Source organism: Tribolium madens, unplaced genomic scaffold (assembly GCF_015345945.1).
Source record: "Tribolium madens isolate multiple individuals breed KSU strain unplaced genomic scaffold, Tmad_KSU_1.1 Scaffold_2;HRSCAF=44;Tcas5.2_LGX, whole genome shotgun sequence".
Lineage (NCBI taxonomy): Eukaryota > Metazoa > Arthropoda > Insecta > Coleoptera > Tenebrionidae > Tribolium > Tribolium madens.
In genome coordinates, this window is record NW_025400995.1 from 6,636,145 (window position 1) to 6,664,115 (window position 27,971).

Below are 27,971 nucleotides of genomic sequence, written 5' to 3' on the forward strand. Positions count from 1 at the left end.
ATCAGGCAGAATAAAGAATTGTCAAATTGTCGAATTATAACATTTAAGAAAACATCCCGTAAAGCTTTTATTTGCTTTTTATTATGAAAAGTAAAAATTGATGTGTTAATAAAACTGACATTATCTGTCAACGCGGGATTAAAATTGCGTACGTAAAAGTTGCTCATTTTTACCATAGCAAAATATTTTTACGACAGGAATAGATTTTACAAGTCATGAAAAAGGCAATAAATATTCGTGACTACCTTAAAAATACATCAAAATTGAAGGTGGTTTACGGGGATCGAGAATTTATTTTGCATGTATCTGCAAATCAATTCGTTGTCATTTGAAAACGTTACATTTTAAGCAGTTGATAGATATTTGGCTGTCTGTTTAACAACTGTCACAAACCTAAACATGTACTTAAAAATAGAATGTATAAATATTGTTCATGGCGTAATTACACTCTGCAATCGCATCGACGAGATCTAATTATGTCGATATTAACTAAATGATCAGAAAGCTTTAACCACATAAAAACCGTTGTTTAAGCCACGCAAGTGCTAATAATGGCGCTTTAATTAAATCTGATTTCCACTGCGTCAAACAAAAGGAAAAACTTGAGCACAGATTTCTAAGAACAGCTCACGACGTGTTTATGTTCCCGATATGCACACTTTCAAAAAATACGTCGTCATTCGAAAGTTGTTTTAAATAAAATTTTCTATCTAAATTGTGAAAGAGTTGACAGTTAATGCATTTGAAATTTGTCAGTGTAGGTTTTACGTAAATCTCAGGCATATTTCCCGTCGACTGCATGATTCCTAATTTTAGACGGATATATAATATTTACTGGTTGTGAGCCTTCCTGGCAAAAAGCCAACGAACGTCTCTTTCAATAGCTATAAAATACGAGAAAGAAGACTTGGATGCACTCGATCATATTCTTCACAACCTGATTTTTATAATATCGGGATTCCGTCGTACAATACCTCGCAACGAGTTGTTTATTTCTCTTATAGCCTAATTGAGTGGAAAAGCAGCAGCTTTGCCTCTCTCTACAACACTGTTATTGAACAGTGGCGCAGCCAGAGATATAATTTGGGGGGGTTTTCTTTTGGGCACTCAATTAAACGTCATTTCAAAAAAGACGATGTGGTCTGGGCATAATTGTCACAACAGTCTTTACTGACAGACAGAGTATTTACGACGTAATTTTAAAAGTACCCAGAAAAAGTGGAACAGCAATGTCATTCGGTTGACATTTTATGAATAATGGCCCTTAGATAATAACTTAACTTTAACTTGTTGATAAAAGAAGACGTAGTAAAAAACGGCATGTGTTTTCTTATTTCGTATTACGTAATATAAATTTTAATGACATTTGACGAGTGACATATCATCAAAATTTTTGTGTCGTTGTTGTTCAGTTGTGGTTTAATTCTTTCCTTGAGTTTTTTGGCAAACAAATCAGCTATAGCTAAACACAAGTTATGTATGTCTTAGAAAATTTCCGAAAAACCTATTTTTTTGTAAAGTATCTATTATATTGCAAATACGACAAAAATTTTATGAGAAAAGTTTTTTAGAATCAACATCTAGGCCCCTATGCCAAGTTTCAAATTATCGGATAACTAAGATTTTTCATTTTTATCCAAGACAGCTTTTTATCAACAGATACGTCAAAAAGTTATTTAAAACAGGTTAAACAAGTCATAAGTATAGTTTAAAACATTAACCATTGTCAATACACTTTAGCCGAAATTAACAAAATAATAAAAAGTTTTTATTTATTTCTATATATTTTATTATACATTTCATGCTACTTTTACTTTACTTACCATTTGTACTTATATCAATTTTACAAGTACACTTATGTACATGTTTTAAGTTATTTGAATTATTAGTAATAATAATTAATAAAAATTACCAAACTTACCTTACCTCTTCTTTATATTTGTTTTGATTTACCTTTTGTTTACTTAAACACTATTCACTTTTTACACTATTAATATTTTTGTAAATACATGTTTTAAAGTTAGCCCTCTTATACCCCCGCCATCTTTTAGTGCTTATTTACGCTTTGTTTACTTATTTGTTCTTAGGCTCTTTCTCTTTTTTATTATGCTTTACGTTCCTTATTTGCTTTTAGCACTCTTTCTCTCTCTTATTATATTTATTAGAACATGTGCACACGTTTTAAAATTCGCGCTCTTATACGTCCGCTATTTTTTATTGCTAATTTTGCATTTGGTATTTAACCCACAAAATCCCCCCTCGCTGCGTCACTGCTTTTGCTTTTACTTGCTTTTCAATTCTTTAATTCCTCAATATTATTTGTTTTTTTTTTGCTTAGTGAATCGTCAATTAAAAATGTTGTGACAAAATAATTTTATTTCGTCGTTTTGGAATGTATAAATTCAAGGTGATGGGAAGAGTGTATTACATGTCAGGGTTACGGAGTTCGCTCCGTTTTAGGTCTCATTTTATTTATTCCTCTAGTTTTATTGGTTACATTACTTTAACTGGTAATGCGAAATTCCAAAACAACGTTAAAGGCCCCCTTCGCTCGTAACAAAATATAGAGAAACTTTCGGACGATTTTAAGCTAATTAGGGAATGTTTCAAAATTAATTTTAAAATCAATACTTCGTTTAGGGTAAAAAATTCATTTAATTTGGGAAAGCCGTTTTTGATTCAATTCGAAAAAACTCTCTTAACAACAGATAATTTGATTAATGATTTTGTAAATGGCTTAGAATTAAATATGTATGAACTTGGGGAAAAAGTACACGAAGATTTTGTCGAAGGTAGAATACAACGCGACAAATGATAATACGACTAAAATCAATAGTCCCGATTTAGCTTTAAACTTTAAATATTCAATTTCGCTGCATGAGTGACGTGGAAACTGCATCGTATGATTAGGAAACACCAGATTCTACTCGGATTTATGAGTAAACTGTCATTCTGACTCGCACCAAATACAATTATCCAAATCAAAAGAAAACAGGTGGATAATTCTATTCATAATTGTTAACACGCGACGCTTATTTGTTTAGCCTGCGGTTCGCATCATCCGATAAGTGACGCGTCTGAAATCCCTTTAATTCGCTCTTCAGTTGCGAATCCCGTCGAGAATCCCTGAATATTGCTATGCACAAGAATCTTACTAGATGGATTATATAAATGTCGCTAAATGCCGAATAAACATGAAAGTAACAAGCATATTCGCGTTAGAACTTGAGACCTGCTCTCAGCGATTCCTACAACGATTTTTAACTTTTTAACTCAACTAATACTGAAAATTAACGATGCAATCTCGACGTTAAACTTATCTTTATTGGCTTTCAAACTTACATGTACAATAGTTGCGTGTGCTTTTCGGATTTGAACTCTTTTTTGTACTCGTGCCATCAGAGGAAATTTATTATATTGATACGTCACCAGCTCAAGCAATTCAACAGTTGGCATTTCATCATAATTGTAAACTCAATGAGGCAATTAATCGACTGCGAGAACATTTGTGACAAAATAACATTAACCCAACTCACTTATTTCTACTTATTCTGATACGCCTCGAAATAACCCTAATCCTTGATATTAGCCTTCATAAATCACCGCAAATTGGTCAAAAATCACGACACAGATCTCACTCGATGAGCACATTCCAAAAATTAACGATAAAAACTCGGTTCAATTAAGCACTTGTCTTGTGGAAATTTATTGTGTGAGCAACGCATTTCAATTGCTGTTCAAGTTCCAGCGCACAATACCCTGCAATAATTAGGTAATATGAAGTGCCCGGGGAAATACCTGACATATTAATGTTTCATTATGTATAACCCAATGGTTTTAGCGGCAGATCTACCAGCCCGTACTTTATCACATCAGCCATTGATGCATTTTATTACACTATTAATACTCCTCCGGAACGCTGTCTTAGCCCCAATTTTCTCAAGCCGGCGATTAAAAACATATTGGCAGATAACTGATAACGCCAAATTACTAGCCGACACGCCTTCAGTTCACAGAAAGGATATAAAAAACCCATTTGGTACGCTGTATGTTCAAGAAAAATAATAAATTAATTATAAATAATAAATTAATTAATTATTACCAGAAAGATAACGATGTGTACTATCTAAACAGTAATAAAAAATGTCGATTGACATTTAAAAAAACTCGAAAACGAATGACGTGTTTAATGCCACTATAGTGTCAAAATGTAGCATTTAAAAAAGGGTAATAATAAATCGATCAGTAAATAATTAAATTTTGATCAGTATAAAATGATAAATGATCAGTATTTAATTAATTTTTGCACAGTAAAAATAATAAATGTCACGTAAAGCACGCACAGTATTTTACCATGTAAGGCCCCTGAACAAGAATGTTATTTATTATTGAAACTTATTTTTGTATTACTGAATATATGTATATTTATTGTAATTGGAGAGTGGTATATGTATTAGCAAAGGTTCCTGCGCAAGAATGATTTTAGCAAGGGCTGGAAAATCTGAGAAAAATGGTAATCAGTCTAATCACTAATCAGCGTACGCCACTCTTTGCACTGCTGGGCTCCTGATAGCAGGATTTTGTTAAACGCTTTGCGCTACTCCGGTTTTGCTCGGGAACATTTTGTTTGAAAATTAAATGTATGAATATTATTAAATGAATTAGTTTTACTGGACATTCATTTAATGTCTTTACTGTGCATTTATTACTTTTATGTGCATTTAATATTTTTACTGACCAAAAATACTTGACGTTGAAATAATATACTGTGTATGTAATTTGTTCCTTTAAAAAAATAAAATCGACCTGTTCGAGGATTTTTTTGGTAAATGACTCATAACAATGAAATGAATGTTGTGCGTTACTTTTGGTTCAGTCTGTATTATAATTTGATGCGTTATTATTTCTACAGAAACTTGTTTAAAAAGACAAAGTTTTAAAGTAGGGCTCAGAATATTCAAAGTAGGGCTCAGCCCTACTTGGCTCTCCCTTAGCTAAGGGCCAGTGTATGTTCAAAAAATCATATATTCTTTCTTTGCATTCTAATTTCATTATTTAAAAAACCAAAGTTTGCAGTTTTCTTTAGTTTACTTCAAAATACAATATGTTAATGTGTTACTAGTGGCAAAATACAATACATCCAAATTATGAATGCGTTTATTATAATTTCGACAACAAATGTCTATCTCCACACATCAATGTTAAAAAATTATATCTATAAAAATTTTGAAATTATGGGGGTTTCAATTTGCACTTTGACCCTATTTATATTTGTTGAAAAAATAATTTTACATGTTATTTGCTGCAGGCTTTTAGAAGAGAAAACAAAGAAGCTGTATCTTAAATTATAACTATGTTTAACGTTTTTTGTGGCTTTTTTTTCTATTTGCCCTTTTGCATGCTACTAATGTTGCATTGACTTGTTGCACTTTGTAACAATTACTTTAAAAATGAACCTTGTGTTTGATTAATTCCAGAAGAATTGTGAGCAACTCGCGCCGAAAGAACGTTTCCATTTGTTGAATTTTAATGAATGTGGTGACTGCGCCTAGGTGAAAGTTTGTTTCGAGATGCGCGTTTTAGGCCGGTAAAATGCAAATGTGTTGTTAGATTGTTTGTGGGATGTCAGTTTGACTTCCTTGAAGCCTCTAAGGCGTTCAACCGCTACTTGCGTGCAACCGCAACAGAATAGATGGTGCACCACTTCACCACACCTTTGGGATATTGTCTTTTCAGCAACGATTTCAGATTTCGTCTCTATGATGACAACCAACAAGCTGGTGCAATTTGCTCAAACTTCGCTGCAGTCTGATAAGAAAAGGATTTTGCTTGGTCATCGATTGCATTTCGAACAAATAATACGTTTTTCAATTAATGCAAATTTTTAACACTGTCAACAATTCCTGCTTTAAGCAAATTTCAAATAAAGCCGATCGTGAACTTAATGCTCAGTTGAATTTGTCTATTTTATTAGTCATGCAATAAATTTTGAACTCACTTAAAAGCACTTTAATTAGGCATTCTGTACGACTTGCAGTATTTGGAAAAACACTACAAACCTCAACCCTTGCAAAGACTGAGTGTTTTTCAATTTATTTTCATTTTATTTCAACGCAATTAGAATCTTAGAAGCAACGGTAATTTTTTTTCCAAATTAATTAATCAACAGTTTTCTACCTTACTAATGATTCTATTAAATAAGTTTTTGTTATATTTATTGGGTTGATTTATTTATTTATGTGGCGTTTATTTCCTTATCAATAAAATAAAACAATTATAACTGAATCAAATATGATAGAAAAAAGCTCGTTAAATAAATGGTACACTACATTATTGGTCTATAATATTAGAGCGGGATATAATTAAGATCGATGTGATCTAATATTGAACAGATATTGATATTGTATTATTATTATAATAATGGGGAATAAAGTGGCATTGAGTAAAAGGAAGTGGTAGTGAATGAATGGGGTTTTGATAGTTCTGGGGCAATTAATTTTTCCCTCGAGTTGTTTATTTAATAATTGTATGGGAAAATGAGTATGCACGCTTTACGTGTTTAGGCAAACAATGAAGTTTATCTTCGTCTATAAATTTTTGAGGAAAAACATGGCACATTTTTAAGATAACCCACTTTTAAAACGTCGGTAAATTAATATTTATTTTTACAAGTGCGATTTAGCGTTTGGTTTAAATAAAAAGGCACATGGTTCTGGAGCCTCCACAGGCAACTAAATCAATAGTTGGGAAACAGTTTCGTGTGTGTGGAGTATTTTTAGAAAAGTCCACCTGAGTGCTGCCCTCTTTGCCCTAAATACTAATATAATTAGCAAGTGACAGTTTCGAACTGGTTTCAATTATTATTTCCATTTTTCGAATAGTAACCCTCCGAATAAAATCCAACCTACTTTTGACATATTGTTTCCCAACAATAAGAATGGATTTTTACTCATTTTTTAGATCAATAACTTTATTTGTCGGTCGATGTAATTTGGACCATTGATAAGAAATATCATCACAGTTCTAATTCTAATTTCCACCTGAATCAAACAAGCTTCATTAATCTGCAATCAAAATTGAACATGGGTCCGTTTACCCATAATCCTATTACTTTTCAAAAGGTTTCCTAACCGTAACTATCTCGTTACGAGTTCGTTTCAGTCTGGGAAAAAATCAACAAGGCTGAAAAATTGGCATGAAATGTAAAAATGAGATTGTTTGTTGATTTGAATGGTCGGTGTAGCTTATGCGAAATAATAGCATCATAAATATTCAATATTATTTAGTCTTTCTGTAATAGGAATACCGCGGAAAAATCTGTGCTGAATTTTTAATATCACTTGTGGAAATATTTATACCCCACGTATGTTAGTAGCAATATTTGTGTTAAATTTTTTATGATGTGTTTTAGTGTGAAATTTTCAAATATAAAGTCTTGATGTGCTTCATCCATCAGCACAATCAGATGAATAGACCACTCATCAAACTCAAGTCTCTAACATTAATAATATTTAAAATAGAGTCTTTGATATGGTAATTTCGGCAGAAAACGGCCAAAAGAAGTAGTTGTTATTTCAAGGTTTGTGCTTCGTGTGCTGTTAAGCTTTTTCGTTTTTATTGTGATAAAAGATTGAATTGTCATCGGACGTACTTTTTTATTGCTTCAAGTTATAAAACTACAAAGGAAGGGAGTTATCTGTGTAAAACTTTGCCAAAGAATTGACTATAAAGGAGGTATAAAATTAAAGTGTTAGTTTCCCGTGGAATTAGAAAAGGTGCGAGGTGAAAAATCGAACACAGGAAAAGCAATAATTTATCCGATAACATTAAAATAGGGTGGAGCATATCTTGTAAAGCGGTAATTGGAATAATTGCTTCATGATGAGATGACAGCACGTCGATTGCCCCTAGAATGATTCTCTCCGTAGACAAGCAATTTTATTTGCCGTCTTCTGGCTCTGCCCAATTTTATCAAAAGCCTTTTAATATTTTACCGCCAACAGCCACCTTGTATGCTGTTCAACCTCAAGGGCTTTCAACAACTTTTATAACTTTTTGTAATTTAGAAAGACTCAAACTACCAGATTTTGCAAATAACTTCACCAAACTTCCTCTCTAACTTAAAGGACTTAAAACAAAAATTATTACCAATAATTATTGCAAACGATAACATTACTCGATCACTCTAATAACTTTTCAACTTCAAACACCCATTAACTATTCCTTTACACCCCTAGCTATAAAACTCTATTAAATATTTAAACGCGGCCCACAAATACTATATTTGTTATTCAAAGAAGGCACTTTTGATCAACCCATTTCCAATAAGCCATATTTAAACGTTACAATTCCCTTTTGGTGCATAAGTCGCCCCCGACACATCACGTATTAAAAAAATAAAAAAATGTTAACGTAAATTTACTCCCATGTAAATTATTCTGCGCTTGTTCGTGTTGTGTCGTAAATCTCTGTGTCACAAGTCTTAGCAGGAATATAATAATATTTAAGTGGACTAAAATTCGATAAGCCATAAATAGCGGCCGCTTAGGTAATAATAAGTGTCTGCAATTTCTCCCTTTCTGATAGTTCTCCATGCTACCGTTGGCCCCAACTTGTAGTTGCACTAATCAGGAGGGAAGTTTAACAACCAATGTGGGAGCTTTATTTATTTTGCTTTTAATGTGCCAAGCTGATAATATTACAACAGTACGCATCAACGATCCTAGTGTCAAGGTATCAAGCGATGAGTATAAAAAAAATCTCCTGAAACGTTTACACTTAGCTCCGGTTTGGATATACGTTCCTGGTCCAACTTGGAGCTGTAATTTTAGAGAGTGAAAAATTCAGCAACGACTTTGTCGGGTCATTTATTTGTTCTTTTATTGAGGAAATAGTGTATCAGATAAGGAGAGGAGCCGGAAAGTAATGCTTCACTAAATTGATGCTAGACCGACACACCCTTGAATCCTCTACTTTGTAATATTAAGCCCTTGGGGCTGAGGAAAAGAACGATCAAAAGAAAAAATAAAATTCTTCGCTTTGTAATGAGGTTATATGATTTATTCAAAAAGAAGCTAAAAACACAACAAAATACGACACGTAATTGACGTACAAAATAAGTATAACATTGTTAATAGTGTCAAACTCGTCATCAATTTAAACGACAAAGGAGACTAATAATAAATTCTATTATGTTTACACAAAATTTATTCAAAAAATCCGCTATGTAGCAAATCCGTTTAAAAATTAGAACAGTGTCGTTTTTTTACAATGTTATTTGATTTAATAATGCAAGTTTCTATCGATGAAATGAATTCAATGGTGTTTCATTTCACGTCGCATTTGAGGATCAAAATCTAAAATATAGTTACAAGGCAAATAGCAAGATTTCAAATCGAGTGTGAGCCTTGTTTGCACTCCAAACAACTGTAACTTAGCCTTGACTCTAATGGAAGAATCCACATTTATTCCCCTGGATTCGCATTCAAATTTTAAGGTAAATATATAATTCAATTACTCTCGCTATGTCGTTGTCATTGACTTAATTCTTCAAGCTGAAACGAAATTTGTATTTCTCTTTATTACAAAGTCAAACAAAAAAATTATATCTAGGCAGAATAAATTCATCCATACAAGAGTCTGTTCCCTAGCAAGAATGATTATTCTTCAAGTTTGCACTTAACTCTATTAGTTCCGCTCGGCGAGTCTTTTCCCAGATTAATCGTTACCTGAGAACGAGACCACCAATCAGCTATTTTCAAAAAAAATCAACGAAAAGTCACAATACGTTTCATCTAAGTCGAATTTTTGGACAAGACGGGACTTTCAACTAATAAAACAATTCACAAAGAAAAATGTTCGCACGAGAGAGGTAACAAGAAGCGTTAGATTATGACAGATGGTCGTGACAACAAATCTGACAAGTCATTCTAAGGAAAAAACTCTCAGCGCTCTAATTACGATCTTGGGTTGGAAAAATTAATGGAAAATTGCTGCTTTAATCATATTCAGAATAGCAGAATTCCATTTCACACAAACCTAGCGATAAATGTAATTATCTGGAAGGAAAGTGATGGCTGTTTGCTAATCTTGTCCTAAAAGGGGTGTGTGTTCATTTGAGGGTGCTGTTAAGTTTCTGTTCTGTTAAATATCGTTCCAATTAGGATCATTTATGTTGTGTATGATATTATAATAATAGGGTGAAATTAAATCGGAAGAATATATCGATACAATACGCACAACATGTGTAAGTGACGTGCTTTACATACTAACAGAACTCCCCTGTTTACCCGAGCATAATAATGTTTCTTAAGATACCTAACAAAGATCTAGAGGATGTTAGATTCAATGTACTTCAAAGAGATTTCATTCAGTAAATCGTATTATTCGACAATCAAAAATTTCAAGCGAATGTGATTTTTGCCGGCGTAACTTTCTAAAGTCCGGCATGACACTTAAATTAAGCGCCGGTGAAAGCCCAGCTTAAAGTTTAAGCCTGTGCGCGCGCAAACTACAGGAAAAATATTGTTGAACTCGCTGGAGGGTTCACTGAAAGTATTTTAATTTGACGCGACCCTTTTTCTATTTACACACAAAATTCTATCGTTGATAAATATTTACCCAGGCATTAAATTTGGGCAGTTGATAGCCTCGCTTGCACCTTCCGAATAAAAATTTCACAAAAACAGTTTATAATAATACGAATTTACACGTACGTTTGAAATTCTAGGTGTACGAGAGGAAATACGAGTAATTAATTAAAGTTATCGATTACAATCCACAGTGAAAATCCGTTTACTGAAATTCTACACTCCGATATTTACCTATGCCCAGAAATTAGGTGTGCCAATGTAACGGTAATTAAGTTTACTCAAGTCTATGTTAATGATCCGATAATTTGTTTGTTTTGTTTTAGAATTATTTTTCGCGTTTTAACGGAAAAGTGACAACCGGGATGTCACCTTCAGAAGACTAACTTTAAATTTAACTCGAACTTTACTTCGTTTTTCTACCCCATATAAATAACTCACCTTGGAAAATGATCCTGTTCTTAGCTGCAAATATTACCAACCCGCATTAGCATGAATTTTCAATATCTAAGAGACTTTCATTTTCACCCTGAAATAGACACACTCCCACTTTTTCAATCCCATGTAAAAAATCTATCGATTTTACAAGTTGGGATCGTGTATCAAACGTTTTAAAACATTACATTTGTACTATTATTGTTGTATAATAACCATTAGGACATGTTAGTGCGGCATTTTATAAAGCTTTAAAACGCATAACAATTAATATATTGCTTTGTAGTGTTGCACATATGTGATTTACAACAATGATGATTAATAAAATAATACACACATAAAACTGAATTAAGTGATACAAAGGTGGTTCGATGTTTGATTTAAAAAATACATTTTTGAATGGTTTTGAAAATTGGCTCAATAGCTTACAATGTCGGATTTTGAACGACCAGATAACAGAGAAATTTTGTTTCGGACTTTTGCACAATCAGACTGAAATATCACTTCGAGCGAGGCACGTGTTTATTATAAAAGTTCGCCTCGAGCAGGGCACTGTTTGCTAAATAATTCGGTTGGCAATTCAAATAAGAAGTTTATTTTTTAGACTCAGGAGTGAAAAGGTCAAACCTCGAAAAAAATCATTAGTAATTAATTCCTTTGTTCTAAGCAACTCTGGTTTCACTCGCACTTTTAAATTATGCAAACGATAATAAGGTGCGAGTTATCAAAAGAGGGCGATTTTATTTTTTCATTATTTTAATAGAGTGCCTATGATATATACTGGAGTTAAGTTGAAAGTTCTTGCCACGTAAGGGGTCGCCTTATTGGGGTTGGCAATGTTAATTAAAAAGCCTCGTGAAGAAAAAAAATTCATAAATCGCTCGAGTTAGGCATGCACAGGTCAATCGATAAATTTTACGATAGGTATTACTTGCCCTTACATGCAGCGGTCGATGCCACCCCCTTCACACCCTCTACCTTCTTCAAAGCCCAGCGTAGGGAGCTCCGTGGCTTTTGAACGAAAACGCGATAACAATCGCTTCCATGCCGAGGGTCTTATCATGTATTATGTAACCTAATGTGGTGTGACTACTTCGATACCAGTAACCTGCGAAATCGAATCTCGGCCAAATGTTTCAAACTGATTTATTTTCATTCTTACTCTTAGACAAACAATTTCACAATTATTATTAAGTCTTCAAAAATTTTTTTTCAATACAAATTTTTGCTTACAGAGGTTTTAAAAGTAGTAAATCTGTAAGTGGCCAAAGATCAATATTTGCTAAAGCCCTGGGTCCACACTTATAGCCGTGTAGGATTTTATGTTTCGTACGCCTTCTCAAAGCATCTCTAGTTTAAACGATTAAACGCTGTTTGTGGCATAAAAATTAAATTATTTCCTTGTCCGGAGGGACTCTTTCGAAATTTAAATTCTTTGCAAATAAATTTATCTCTGCTGGTTTTGAAAAATTTATCGAGAATTTTTTCCTTATTATGTACACGTAATTCCGAGTAAAGATAATAAAGCATGAGGTAGGTGGTGGATGTATTGAGGCATTGTGCGGGTACCAGCTGTTCTGTAATTGGCTGTTCGTCAGCTATCAGCCGAAATTGTTGGCATAGGGAGACAATATCGTGTCCTGTCGCTGTCAACGCCATGCTAAACTGAGTACTCATAGTCGATTACTAATAGTTTGATTAAATATTTTATGGATGACCGTTATGGCCATTATTTCAGAGGAACCAAACGGGAATTGATTAAATCGATACCAGCCCTTTCACGTAAACAAAACAAACACAAAAACGAGCAAAAGACAAATTATGGTCTGCAACCGCAACGTTCTACGATGTTCAACAAAACGGATATTGTTCAAAAACATGTACAAGACAAACAAATTTGTTTTTCTTTTTGAAAATTTTAAATCAGGCAGTTTTTTAAAATATACAAAAATAATAAGAAGAGTTGTTTTGTTATTTGTACATTGCTGGAAGTTACATTCCATGTTAACACAATTTTGTCAATAACTGCAAGAGTGCGGACGTTCAATTTATTGGAAGCGACTGACATTTATCGCTTTAATCTCCATTTTGACTTTAATATCTTTGTTACAAACCCCATATTTTTTTTTTTGTTTTTTTATGAAAAACTTTGATTTTATTTAGCGTATTTAATAAGGAATCTGAATTGAAATAACATTTAGAAAGAAAATCGCGGTGAGCGTAAATGTATTCCTTCAAGTGAAATACAATATTGCTTATTGCTATGGCAAAAGGTAACGGTTGCAAAGAGCGAAACTTTCTATTTTTCTTATTTTGTTGAAAGTTTGAAATTCTGACTGGGTGAAAACAAAACGTAAATGTGAAAACCTGGCGATACTGAAAATTTCTGATGTTGTAGAAATCACCAAATTTAGCTAAATTTGCACAAAATCAAACAACCTACAAGACAAACATAATAAAGCACCAGTCGGACCCTTAATGAAGATTTTCAATCCTAGCGCCATGCTTTTTATGGTTAGTGTAATGTTATATATTGTAGGCTTTATTGCTCGTAATTGAGTAATCTTGTTGTATGTATTAAGAGGTAAATCATCACCCATAAGCTTCTTCTTTACTTGACAAATAACAACAAAGCCCTTCTCTCCAGTCCCAACACTTGCTTTTTATTAGATTTCTTCACCCGAAGCCAATTTTTTACAACGTTTAAAAATAATCCAAACTGCTCAATTGATTTTACGTCATTGTGACTGTACAAATTTTCACTCCCAACTTTTTCATTATGTAACGAAGTTAAAATTAAACTCACAACTGCTGCAATAAGAAATGCTCCACAGACGTTGAATTATAAAAGTTATAGGTATCATTGTCAGTTAATTAATTAAAAAGACCTTTTAGGAGTATACACAATATTATTGTCCGAGTTTTCAACTTAGGTCTCGATTTTGGGGAAGTAACCAAAGCGCAAGCTCTTGCTAAATCATTCAACTGATTCACAAAATCAATGAATTTTTTATAGTGTGACCATCCCGGAAGGATCGCACGACAAAGTAACAAATAGATCAATAATTTCACTGAAGTTTTTGAACTGTTTTACAACCAAACAAACTACTGAATGTTATTGTTGAATGTAAAAGGACACTGTAATGAAATGCTAAACTAGAGTAGAGCTTTTATTGGACTTACAACAACGACATTTTCTGGTTATCGTAACATCGTAGAGACAAATTGTTTGTAAACATTTATTATAAGCAATAAGTCATGTTTTGACTATTTAAATCAACATAAACAACATAACTCATTTTAAAATACGGCAACAGCACCTGAAACATTTCTTATCCATTTCTGTCATTCTCACTTATTTAATTTTCTCGACATATTATAATCAAGAGGTGCACTGGATCGTTATTTAATTAAATTATTTAAATGGAACTAAATACGGAAAGAGCCTGTCAGTTTCAATCTCGCACTAACGTATTTACAACTAAATCTTTCTTGGAGATTTTACCCTCGTAAACTAAAAATACAGCTAAAAAACTGAAAGTTTTGGTCACACTTTTGGTGTTGGGCAAGTAAAGTAAAGGGAATTTAACTAAAATTTCACAAACCGCTTGAAATAGTGTATTAACAAATTTAGGGAAACAAGTGTCGAAGAAAGAGAATATCAAAGCAGTGAAACCTTTCGCTCGTTTTTTCTTTCTTTGAGCACCTGAATTCGTGGTTTTAAAAGAAGCACCATTTTATCTTTCCTTTATCTTTGTTCAATATTTCTTTTGTCAAAGCCAATAAGTATTTTTCCTCAAGTCGAATGTCCTAATATTTTATAGAGGTTGTATACGATTAGTTCAATAATATATAAGGCTGATCCTCTTCCGTTTCAGAAACGGCTTATTTCCGGATAAGTTTAACGTTGAAAAACATGACCTCATAATAAATAAATTTCGTCATCTTACACCTGCATTAAATAATTCGTGAGTTAAATTCGAACCAGCGATTGTTCGGAGTAATTCGCTTGAAACGTGCAAATTTTTTCCTTTTTCTGATAAACGTTAATTTGGAACGATTCGCGTGAGTTGAAATTGGTGCACACTAGCCCAAACTATGTTAAATTGATTGATGTTCTTTTCGCAATTGTAAGGTTTGTTGGGAGAAGTTAAACGAACACAAGCGAAGCTATAATTCGGTCAATGATTAGAATGCAACGAGCAGCAGACGTCAAACGACTAAAGTATACGAATCGTTGAAATGGGAGGGACTTTCTGTTATCACAGAGAGACCAAATCCGATTTCCTCCACATTCGAGACTTTCACAATGCAAGATTTATGGTGCGCTACATAAACTAAATCTTTAACCAGAATCGCAACTACTAATTGTTACTTTGAATTAAACAGAGATTTACGACCACCTATAATTGAACTTGCATCTGACCAATTTCTCCGACAACAAACGAAGACTCCTAACAAACCCAACACAAATATTTATTCCCGATCAAATCAACCGAACAAACAATACATTTAAAACCAACCAAAAACGAACCGAGTTTTAACTAATATTGCTGCAACCAAAGTTTTTTAATTTCTTAGGCAAACGAGCGACACTCGGACTTCAAACTTCTTCTCTAATTAAATCCTCACTTAACCAACGCACATGTCAAAATGCTTTCACACTCCAAACTAACTTTACAACACCAAAATGAAACACATTAAAGATCGTTAAAAAATCACTTTTGACACAACAATTAGGTAATTTAATGCGAATTTTGACCAGTTGCCGGCAGGTTGTGCAATCACTCACAAAATATCGACATATTTTTTTTTATAAATAGCTAAATTTAGATCGGATTTAAATGAATAATGAATCTAATGGGGTGTATGTTCAACAGTTGCACGCTAACGCGGTGCTTAAAGTGGACCACTCTATATACAAACGTCCATCACAGCGGCGATGTTTATCATTATTTATTCGACTTTCATCAAGTATTTGCATTTGTAGAGACCAAAATCAAATAATAACACAGGCTGATCATTAAATAAATCTATCGAAACATTGGCGGTGTTTTTGATTAAGGTGTGATAAAATCGTCGGTTATTAGCTCATTTAAAATTTTGTCTCTCTCCATATCTTATACATTTATCAGCTAGACATTTATTGTAGTGTTGATATTCGTTTGACAGTCGCTGTAATTCATGCATTCAAAGGCATACACAGAACAAAACAAATCGGATTTGATGCTAAATTTTAATTGGGTTTACAGGGGCTTTAATGACGTTAAAGTATTCGGGAAAAGATTAATCATAATTGTAGTACGGCTGAAAAATGATAAAGTGTCGTGAAGGAGGAAATTCTATTATTCTTTATATCTTGTAAAACAATAATAAAAGAAACCTATTGCTGGCACGACTATACTTACGGCATTTTGTGGAAAATCAATCGGGAAGGTTTTTTATTAGAATTACGTAGAAGGCAACAAGGTGGCCATATTTGAGTGCGGATATGGTTTATGCGCGTCGCGTTCTCTATGAATATGAACAAGCTTTTTACGTTTCGAAAGAAGTATGTTCGAGTATATTAGAGTAACGATGCATGTGGTAGTTCTTGATGTTTTTCACCGACTTCCTTATTTTTAATTCTAACGTATAGTATGTAAAACTTCAACTGATCGATATGTAGACGACGGAATGTCCCGCTTCGACCGATTCTATGAATTCTAACCTACTTATAGATTTCCAACTAAGCATTTTTATTATTCATAGTTATCGATACCTGAAGTGACGTCACATCAACTTATGAACGAAATCTGCACTTTCTCACGACATGAATTAAAATTACGTCGTTAACTTTTGTATAAACCTACTTTTACGACACTCATTCCCTAAGACAGCTTTTTTATACACCGTAAGAAAGTGAGGGTTAAAGATGAATAAAACTTTAATAAAAACAAAATAATGTCGCTAATAAAAGAAGCAATTTTTAGCTCCTCCATTAACCTTTTCCACAATTCTAGGAAAAACGTATTTTGTAATGGTGTTTACATTACAGAAGGTCATTTCGAGTAAGTGGTAACTTTGTAAAGGAAAATCAGAGATTTTAAACCCCGAAAGCTTGTCTTCCTGCAATATGAGGCAGAAAGGCGGTTTCCTGTTTTTGACAACTTCCAAAATCCAAGCATTAAAATTAATTAGAAAATTCTCTAAAAACATTAAACGCCTCTTATAAATATTCATGGTTGTTATTGACAGAATAGTTTCACTCTTATTATCGTGATGGGTCATTGCATATTTAAATATTTTATTTGTGTCGGTTTACAATTCAGCCTACTATATAGTCGAGAGACAACATTCAAGATGTAAGAATAATACCTACAAATAAAATTTTCCAAGCCACCAAGCCATATCAAACAAATGCGGAATATTCGCTTCCGAAATAGACGCTTTTACCACTCTTTCCACCGGTTATAAAACACATTCTTTTAAATATATTATCTCTACTAACAAAAGCTAAATGCTTGAAAATAAATGGTAAAGCCACTTGTTCACTAAACATCACATTCTTTAAAAGAAATAAACTTGCACAACAATTACATTCATTTGCCACAGCAATCACAAAGTCAAAATGAAAATTCCAAACATTAAATATTTATTTCCGGTTTAGAGTTTTTGATATCTTTAAAGTCTAGTTTTTATGAATTTTTAACAATAACCACACACAAACTCAAGCTTATCGCAATTATTACTTCCTTTTTACATCAATTGAAGAATCTTTCTTATTTCTCTCTAAAATTTTTAGCTTGTAGCTCTCTTCATTTAGGAGATTTTAAAAAAGATGAGAAGCGTTTTTAAACAATTGTTCATTTAATAATAATTTTTGCTACGAATGGGCTTTTTCAATACGAGTATGTTTATTCGTTTAATAAGCGATCAGTGTAAATTTTTAGTAATAATTATGTGAAATTTTATTAACAAGACACGTCTCTGAAACTTTTTTACTTTGAAGTACTATTTTACATATTTATCAAATATTGAAAACTTTCTTTCGACCTTCATTTTGAATTTGTCACTTAATCAACCGGAAGCCAACGTCCGCCAGGCTTAATCAACCTTATTTTCGATCACATGCACAATTGTAATAATACATAATTCACTATTACCAAGGCGCGTTATTAATAAATAACCATTTGCAAAAGAAAAAGCGTAATTGATTAACCCTTGCCCTCACGCCACGTCCGGGACCCGCCCTTTAACTTTTCTAGTTTTAATGTTCTAGATTTGACCACGTTTGCGACACTTTTATTGTACTCGATCAACAAATCTAATCTAGAATATGTTTCAAACATTGATCTATGGCTTTTAGACACACACATCTAACTGAATAAAATGCATGATCTAGTTTCATTTTATTTCATTTTCAACTAGATATCCAACATTTTATGCGCTATATTAGATGTGTGCCATTCAATATTACTAAAAATAAAATTTGTAATAATCGGTGAACTGATATATCTGACCTTTACCAAATTAAATTTGCATTACCTATTGCACTAGTGGCACTTAAATAATTTTTAGCTTTATTTCGGTATAAATAAAAAATCTTGGTACTTTACTTTTCTCTACTACTCTACATATTGGTAAATCTTTATTAATTCTGACAGCTTAGTTTGATTTAAATCGATATCTGTGTGGAACATCTTTTGAATTATCAAAGAGTTATATTTTAAGTGCCTGCATCATTTACATTCTAAATATCTATACTAGAAACAATACGGATTTAATTAAGCTGTTAATTAAACTATAACGAAGTGATATTTTTGAGTGTGCTAGTTCTAAGTCTTAATCAAAGTTATTGTTTGAGCAGTTTTAGTTCTAAGTTAATTTAAGTTTGCAATGTTTTGTTTAAAGGATAATTTTGGTAAAGAAAAATCATTATCAGCATCTCCGAGTAGCTTTTCGGCGGTCTATACATTTGTAAAATTAAATAACATGAAACAGGGGAAGGTAATGTATTGTTTGGCTTTTATATAAAAAAGACATTAGGCAAATTCTTTTGTCTTAAAACGAGGAGTAATCCTTAGCGACCAGTTTAGTCCGCGACAAGAAAGTGCGTCATTATTGTCCTTTAGTAAATAAATTAAAAACAATTTATTTAAAAATATAGTAAGGTAATAAGGTTTTTTTTTTATTGTAGCAGAAAGAAAAATCGATGTGTTCTAAATAGTTGAATGGCGTGATTAGATCGTTGATATGCGCAACAATTTAAACAATTTTTAAGTTTAAGATGTTTAATAAGATAAAATTTATGTGAGTCGCTTTAAGTTTTGTGTAAAAGTGAATTAAAATCTAAGAAAGCCATTAAAAAAAGGATTACCTAAATTAAAATAAAACTTTTCTCTAACTCCATCAAGAGAGAATTTCGGTTTCCACTAGAATGTTGCAGAACATTAAACAATAATTAGATTGTGTGATTGGAACGAGTTTTAAATTTTTTAAAATAACATTGTCAGAGAAAGAGCAAATATCGATCGTTCTCGAATATGGCATTTTTATTAATTTTAAAAAATTGGCATCATAAACTTAAAGTACCGCCCGAGGTGAATTATTTGTTGTACGCTTTCTGCTCGAAATTTTCTCTTTTTAACTCCGCTTTTTATCTGCTTTCGTTCTTACATAGAGAAAATATTATTATTCTCCCAAATTCATACACGCTGTCTGATATTGTTTCAAAACTTGTATTTTTTACTATTAAACTTGCAGCGCAATGGGCATGAAGGAACTTTTCTATTGTCTACTTTTCAACAAAAATTCCTATTTATTTTAACTTTATTTACATTCTGCAAAAGAGCGAAATTTCTCCGTTTGTAACAAATGTTTCGATTTTACACAAGAGGGTTTAAATCAAATGTATATATGAACAAGATATTTTTTGCTCCACTTTGAGAAATGGTGTTCAAAGAAACGTCAGCTAAAGTAATTCATAGATAGAAAAATTTTATACATTGAAGCAACCTATCTTTCATCATTTTATCAAGCGCTGCTAAGTGCCCCTAGATGTAACCTCTATTGGGGGCTGATTTTTATATACTATATTGGAATAATTACATTGAAAGCAACGTCCGGATTGCATTTCATTATTCACAAATTAAACGATCGCTCTGTTTAAATTAAGACTTTCCTTAACTACCGGCAAGATTATGTCTCTATTAAGCATCCACAAGTTGAAACTAAATGTTTACGTTTGTTTTGTATGCGAGTTGGCATTGCTACCCGAGAACAAATCAGACCTGCATAAGTCAAGTATCAACATGAAATGGAAATACGAAATAAACTCCAACCAGAACTCATTTCGAGATGTAAATTATATCAGCAGGAAAGAACACTCTGCTATTTTAAACATACAACAAATTATTATAATTGAGCTAAAGCTTCGAAAAATCTCACTAAATTACAATGTTAACTTCGTCAATAAACACTCGAACTTGTTTTGTTTCACTTTATTATTACTTGTTAAAAAAGCTAAAATTACTCCAACTCAGCTCATTACGAATCTACGCCAACTCACGTACAAACATACTTCGCTTTGTTTAATAAATTACGCCTGTTTAATGCAATTTTGAATGTACTTGAATTAGCAACGTGAAGACGAACGTATTCCTTTCACATCAAATAATATAATATTACCCGGATTTCTATATCCTTGCCACGTAAGCAACACTATCAACAAACAATAAACAAAACTCGATAATTTTTCAATAACCAAAAACTAATTAAACCGTAACACATTGTACACAAATTTGAATAAAATTTGTTATTAAATTTAAAATCCGTTTACATTAAATTCGAATATTCAATGACAATAATAGAGTGTACACAGATATCAGCATTTATAACAATTGCCAGCTTTCAGAATATTTTAAATTTTTATTTTGTACACACAGTGCAAAAATGTATATTAACTACACTTGCTAATTAAATAGAAAAACAAAATAAGAAGAGTTCATTTTTAATAATAGTTAATTAAATTTAATGTGTTCTTAAAATACAAACCAAACTTCATCCAACGTTATGGAAACCTTACTTCTCACTTGTAAACGAAACTTCCAAAAGTTACATAAGTAATTTAAGAAACATTTTAAAACAAAAATGTTTTTCCCAGGGCTCACCTATTTCTAATCTGACAGTTAACATTTTTCCGAATCAATTTAAGAAACAACTTTAATTTTTAATAATCGCCTGAACATTTTTTGCTGATCTGTTATAATTTTTGCGTCCTAACATAAAATTTATTTACCACCTACAAATCAGTTTAATATAAAACAGAAATATGATCCAGAAATCAATGTTTTAAAAAAAAATAAAAGACTATTTTTCTTTTAGGATACCTATTTGAATTTTCTGTCAGTTGCTAATGCATAATCTAATTATTTGTGCTCATTTGGTTAAATAGTTCTTTATAGCTCAAGTTTTCTACATTATACATATTTACGATAAATCCAAGACAAACGTTTATAAAATTAATACTAGATAATTCGATATATATATATATATATATATATATATATATATATATGTATGTACTTAATAAGAAAAAATAAACCAAAAAAGTTGAACTGAATAATAAAAATAGGTACAAGAAGCTGCCAAAACCACAAAAAACACCAAATCATTATTATCAATTTTTTTTAATTGGGCGACAAGCATTACAATTACAATTACAAAATAAATTTACGCCAATTTTACAGTTTTAGTAAATTATCCAAAATTTGGTAAGTTGAACTTACCAGGATGCACCAGAACTCGCGCCCCAGATAAAAATGCGATGTAAGATAAGATACCAGGAACATGGAAAAAATGTTTAAAAAATTCTATCTGTTAAAGAATTTTGACATTTATTTTTTGACATTTGACATTTTTTATGTCTATTTAATGTTAGTGATGATCTTGTATATGTTTTTTATAATTATTTAGTAAAGGTACAAAAATTTTGCCAATAAAAGCCACAAATAACATTAAACAGGGTTACAATTTAGGACTCAGCTTCCTTGTTTCCTCTTCTAATAGAATAGCCTGTAGCAAAAAAACTTGAAAAATTATTTTTTCAACAGAATTAAATAGATAGAATCAAAGTGCAAAATTTAAACTCTCATAACTTCGAAATTTTTATAGATTTTTTCTCTGGGGCGCGAGTTCTGCCGCACCTGTATATAACAGGAGTTTTTGTTAATTTGAAGTATGGCTCAATTATAATATATTACGTAACGAGCATGGAAAGTGACAAATAATTAACGCACAAGTGGGAAGCCCCACGAGTGTGTTAGATACTTTCCAACGAGTTTTGTACGCTATTTTCCCTACGACACTAAAAAAGTCATTTATTGCAAAAATATTTATTTTTTAGAATCAATGAAATTAATGGTCAGATTACTAATTTGATAGTTTAGATTGTAATAATATAACATAAAAACCCATGGAAAGTGTTATAACTGTAACCTTTCCAAAATCCGTTAGCTCAAAAATGGCTCGAAAATTTTTGACGTTTCTCTTGCTTCTGAGCGTTCGTTGCAGATAAACAAAATAGCAACATACGTGATAATAGTAAATTATTACTTTATAACCGTGCGTTATAATAACGTACATCTGTCTTATAGTGTCGTAGAAAAAATATTTTTGATTATATATTTTCTTGGGAAATTAACATCTTAATAATAAGAAAAAATACAACTGTTTATTTTAGGTCTAAAATAGTTGTACAACAAGGCATTAAAGTTGTATTATTTATTTATCTACAAACGTTATAAAAGCGGTCACTTTTAGGAATAAATGTAAACCGTGGAGTAAAAATTTGTTAACATTCGTGGTTTAATAATCCACTCGGTGAAATAAAGCGTCAGATTTTACACTCAAACTCGTCGAATAAATAACCATTAAACTAAACAAAATCATTATTATTTTATCTTTTGTATTAATGATGTTTTTTAGTTGTTTATTAGTATAAGTTATTCTTTTTAAAAAGCAATTAAAAATGGACCTAAAGGCGATTTTGCACCTCTCAATTTGATGAGTTGGAGTCGTTAATCACCGATATGGAATTGAAATGAAATACACTTTGACGTCAGTGGATAGTGACGCTTTGTGTCAATGTTCCTGGAAAAGCATTCGCCCGGGATGGCGTCAATTTGGATAACTAGCAGGTGTAAGTGCGGCAAGTTCTCGTAGGTCAGGGAAGTAAGTCGTTGCGGCATTCGCGAAGAGCGCGGATCAAAGATATCCAAGTTGAAATTCACACATACGGGGTAAAGGAGCGCAAAGGAACCCCGGATCAATACAGCACCTTGAATAATTTATAAAAGCGTTCTGGCCTGCACTGTTCTAGCGGCTTGAGCGTGTCGCCTCCGCCGCCTCCATCCACTTCACTCCATTGTCTAAATAGTTCACCCTTGCTTGTCTCCACGATGACTCACCACTCTTTGCGCGCTCTCTACTTTCGCCACTTCTCCTCCACTAGCCGCCGCCACACGTGCTTATCGTGCTTACACTCCTGGCTAATCTCGATCAACAAGCCCTGAAAATTTCAAAGTCTCAAAATTTGAGACTAAATGGAATAATGGAAAACATGTAACAGGCACAAGTTTTGTTGTTTTAAGTGATATTGAAAGTGCTAACAGTTAGTAGATTCACTTCGTATTTATCTAGCAATTTATTCGACCGATGTTAACTGAGCTTCACTAACGGAATTACAGTAGACAGGCTACAAATTGGTGGATGCGCCGGGCTATTTCTGTTCTACTCATTTCCGATACTGACCTGGACTAGAGCTCCTAAATGTACATTAACCTGCTTTATGTTGATGATGTAGATTCAGTCTGAAGATAACCGAATTGAAAATTCTATTGTTTGACAAATGATATGAGCAAACATGTTTGCGTAAAATATTTTAAGCAAGTGTACCAAACTTGGAAAGTTGTTTCAATATTGATCTTAAAATAAACTCCTGACCTTTGTATTTATTTTAAAACAGCTGCAAATTATAGAGTCGGAAAGTCAATCGATGCTTACACATGACGTAATCCTTCCTCTACTTAAAATCGTTATAAAATAAAACACTTTCGACTCGAGTCGGTTTATCTTCAAACAAGTTTTAATCAGGAAAATAAAAGAAAAATTTTAATAAAACGAGGGCATACACTGTTAAATAAGAATATGTAATGACACCAATTACGCTGTGCTCAGGTACACATTACCATTATTAATGTAAGCTAAGGATGCAAATGTTGAATAAGGGTTGGAAGGTCGTACAAGCAAGATCTATGCAAATCGCTCCACTTGTGTTCAGACACGCCACGGACGCTTACGTTTCAGATAATTTAATAGCTGCTTCAATAATAATTAATGGCGCCACTCTCGAAATAAATTTTAACTTTTTTCAAATTCGGTTGGAAATAATTTACGTTTTATAATTGACTAAAACGAAAGAGAAGTTTTGATGTTTTGTAAACTTGAAGTCTGTTAAATGGATAAATGTTTTAAGAGTTTGAAACTTGTTTTTTCAGTCGCGTGTTCAACAGTGACTGTAACGAAATGCCAGGCAGCCCTTCGTACTCTTCAAGCTTTTCCTTTCTTCAAACCAACATGTCTGTGTCGGGAACCTCACGCCGATCCCGAATGCAACTCCTTCAGGGACTTTCTCTTCGATCATCCCTGTATATTCGTCACAAAAAAAGGTAAATTTTCTCAACAAATGAAATATTAATGTGTCAATATTTTATCGCGAAGATCTCCTATACGAAAACAAACATTACTTTTGTGAATAAATAACAAATAAAGTCAATCAAATGACTGTTTACCTCTGGTATTGAATGTATTACTCCTGAAACATAAATAAGAAAATGACTACGCTGTTCTAATTATAACCGAATCGATGGTTTTTATTCCGGAAAACGTGATCACTTTGGGTGAAGTCGTTTGAGCCGAGGGTTATGTGTTAAAGTCCACTCGGTGATTGCAGTGATATAAGGGTTGGGGTGCATTTTACGGTTGCCATGAAGACATCTTGATGTTGAATTCATGTTAGCCACTATGGCAAGTTTATGAAGCGACCTTAAAGTCAACTCTTCTCGAGATACGTAGGCCTCGAAATTTTCAACTTACGGAGTAATCTAATAATAAAATTTCAAAATATGTATAACCTCCATCGTAAAATTTTGACGTAACGAACGGAAATGAGGCTGAAAACGATACGCGAAAAGGAAAACCACCCAGAGACATAAAGTTTTTCCTTTTCCAACACACAATCGTAGGGGTGTTGCTTCCGGTCACTCTAATCAAAAGGGACAATATGCTCTGGCTTTAACTAAATCTAGACGTCTGAATGAGTTTTCACTATTTTCCATTAATTTTAAAGTCTACTCACGAATATCTATTAAAACAACCAGCCAAAAAAATTAGTCTTGTGTCATTCGTATGTTAATTATTTCAGTATCAGCTCAAAGATTATTTTCAAAAGCCAGGCCTCAGCCATTGCACTAAAATACTACCAGTACGACACCAATTATTCAAAACTAGTTCAAGAGTGAAAATGGATTTTTCGCGCGAAACAACAGTTCGGAAACAACCGTGCCAGAGACTCATTTCCGTATTTTAGTATTTTTAACGACATCTAATTCTTTTCTATCTCCAAGGTGCATTTCGCATTGTGGATTTTTTTTGTTAACGCCATTTCGCAGCTCATTTAGATTACATCGAACGGAGAGAATCAGCGTTTGAATACCAAATGCACGAATTTATTTCATTACATTTTTTAATACCACACCTACTGAACCGGCGACAATGCATTTATTCGCATTTTCACCAAATCTTTTGTTTTAATTGACGAATAAAGAAAAATAAAATGTTTACCTTTACGGCGCCTCAGTGAAAATACAAACAAATGGCTATAGCGAAGCGAATAAAAATTCATTAATAAGTATAAAAAACGACTCAACTAAAAGTATTCGTTTTTTATAGCATTTCAAAAAAATGTAACACTGTTTCCACATTTTTCTCGTTAAACACAAAATTTATAATTACTTATAATTAATATGAAAATTCTTCTATTCTATTTGTTTATATCTACGTTTTAAAGTGTTTGTTTTTTATCAACAATAAAACATTTTTTTTAATTTAATAATGCTGTTAGCAGCGTAATTGAAAAAATTGTTTACAACATGAATCAGTTCAGTGTATTACTAAGACAGAAATGGGAAACATTTAAGATATTATAATTATTTCAAATACTACATATTGTTTTGCATATTACGTAAAATAAAATATTCAAAGATTTCCATTTTTTTTTTTAAGTTAAGGGCATAATTTGATGAATTCGTTTTAATAGAATGTTTGTGTCGGATACCGGATGGTTGAAAGTTGTTTTAGTTCCGGCAGTTAAACGGTGGACGTCCGGATTGAAGAATGGGCACATATTACAGATCGCGTTTAATTTGTAGTTTGTACTATCCCAGCGAGAACCTCTGCCATAAATATCGTCCAGTCGCATTGAAATAGGCAATTGGCCGTCTTGTTGAACCGTATGTTTTCGTTGTTTTCCACTTCCGTTCGTGATTGTCGGTCCAACGCGTTCTTTGCCGCGAGCTCAACTTTTAGTACTTCCTTTTTTATTTGAACTTGTTTGATTGCTTTATCGGTTGTTGCGATTGAGTGTTTTGAGAAAGCTAAAGGGTAAATGATGCCAGAAGTCGGCCTCGTGTTAAAATTCTCCGTTAAGTTGTGATAGCAGGTCGAGTAATTGTCTGGTTGATTATTTTATAGAGAAAGACCCTTACCCTGTGGACGCTTTGCCGACGTGCAATTACGCCTTATCCGTATGCCAACAAGAAGGCAAATGTCTGAAACTATACGAGGATTTCAAATCCAACTGCAAGGTGCGAGATAACAAATGTCGCATGGACGACAGGTAAGTTAAGCGTTAAGTAGCCGAGGTTTTATCGCAAGCACCGCATCTTGCAGAGATCTGTGTCACAAGTCGTGGACAAATTTGCGTCGCTCGCCAATGTTCGGGTGTATATGTCCGAATAACCATAACAAGAAGCGATGCGATAGAATTTTCAGCATGGTAAACCACAATCCCTGCGTGGGTAAGTAAGGATCGAATCCTTGTCCGGCCATCTTGTGCGGCTATAGCATATATCCTCTGACCTTACAATCTGATCAGTTTTTTCCAATCCTTTAATCCGATGTGCTTGCACGATCACAAGAGAACATTGATTTAATTCCACGTTAAGGGGTGAATGATACGGTGACGATGCGATTGAATGAATGAAAGAAAAGAAAGAAAGATAGGAAGGAAAAGGATCCGATTATGGTATATTGCTTAGAGGTGGAATGTCAGGAAGAAAGTCGTCTTGATCAACAAACTCCTACTCCTCGTTCGATAACCAATTGTTTGTTATTGCATGTCGGAGCACTTGTTTCCGGATTTTGGTCAAACTAGCACCAAAGCATGTTGATGTTCGTTTGGTTTCCATTTCGACCTGGTATCCTTTTCTTGATTTACTTTGTTTCAGACATTCTTCCGCCTATTCCAGATCCTAAACCTGCACAACCTCCACTCGATCCTGATCAGGAATTTATTAGAAATTTCTGGTCGCCCCCTACGAACCTTTATCCGTACTTTTTGTTTCCCCCTTCAACTGTGCACGGCACAGCCCATGGCACTTTCCGCACGCACAGCAACACCGGCACAATCACTGGCATGGGCACAGCCACAGCCACAGCCACTGCCACTGCCTCCACTACCGGCACCAACAGCACGGCCTTTGGCTCTCACTCGTCCGTAGAAGAGACGCTCGTCACCTCCTTACAGTTTCCAGAGCTCGTCGTTCCGGGTGAGAGCGCTTTCTCTACAAGTTACTTTCTCTACAAGTTACTACTTCTTCTATGCGTATAACATGTTCATACAATGTT

At 33.1% G+C, this 27,971-nt stretch overlaps 1 protein-coding gene and 1 long non-coding RNA gene across 5 annotated transcripts in view; one reads left to right on the forward strand and one right to left on the reverse strand.

Annotated features, from left to right (window-relative positions):
* Positions 1-27,971, forward strand: part of LOC123006424 — an 82,350-nt gene that overhangs the window by 45,717 nt on the left and 8,662 nt on the right. For 2 of the 4 annotated variants that reach the window (XM_044400888.1, XM_044400887.1), the window contains exons 3-6: positions 24,563-24,733; positions 26,817-26,961; positions 27,015-27,142; positions 27,572-27,892. In XM_044400888.1, coding sequence (XP_044256823.1) covers positions 24,563-24,733; positions 26,817-26,961; positions 27,015-27,142; positions 27,572-27,892 — 765 coding nt within the window. The remainder of the gene's footprint in view (positions 1-24,562; positions 24,734-26,816; positions 26,962-27,014; positions 27,143-27,571; positions 27,893-27,971) is intronic. The other 2 variants (XM_044400889.1, XM_044400890.1) reach the window with 1 other exon arrangement.
* Positions 22,145-27,860, reverse strand: LOC123006426. The gene is made up of 3 exons (XR_006412812.1): positions 27,679-27,860; positions 26,831-27,622; positions 22,145-23,574 (listed from the first exon to the last, which is right to left on the reverse strand). It is a non-coding gene; the product is annotated as an uncharacterized LOC123006426 (long non-coding RNA).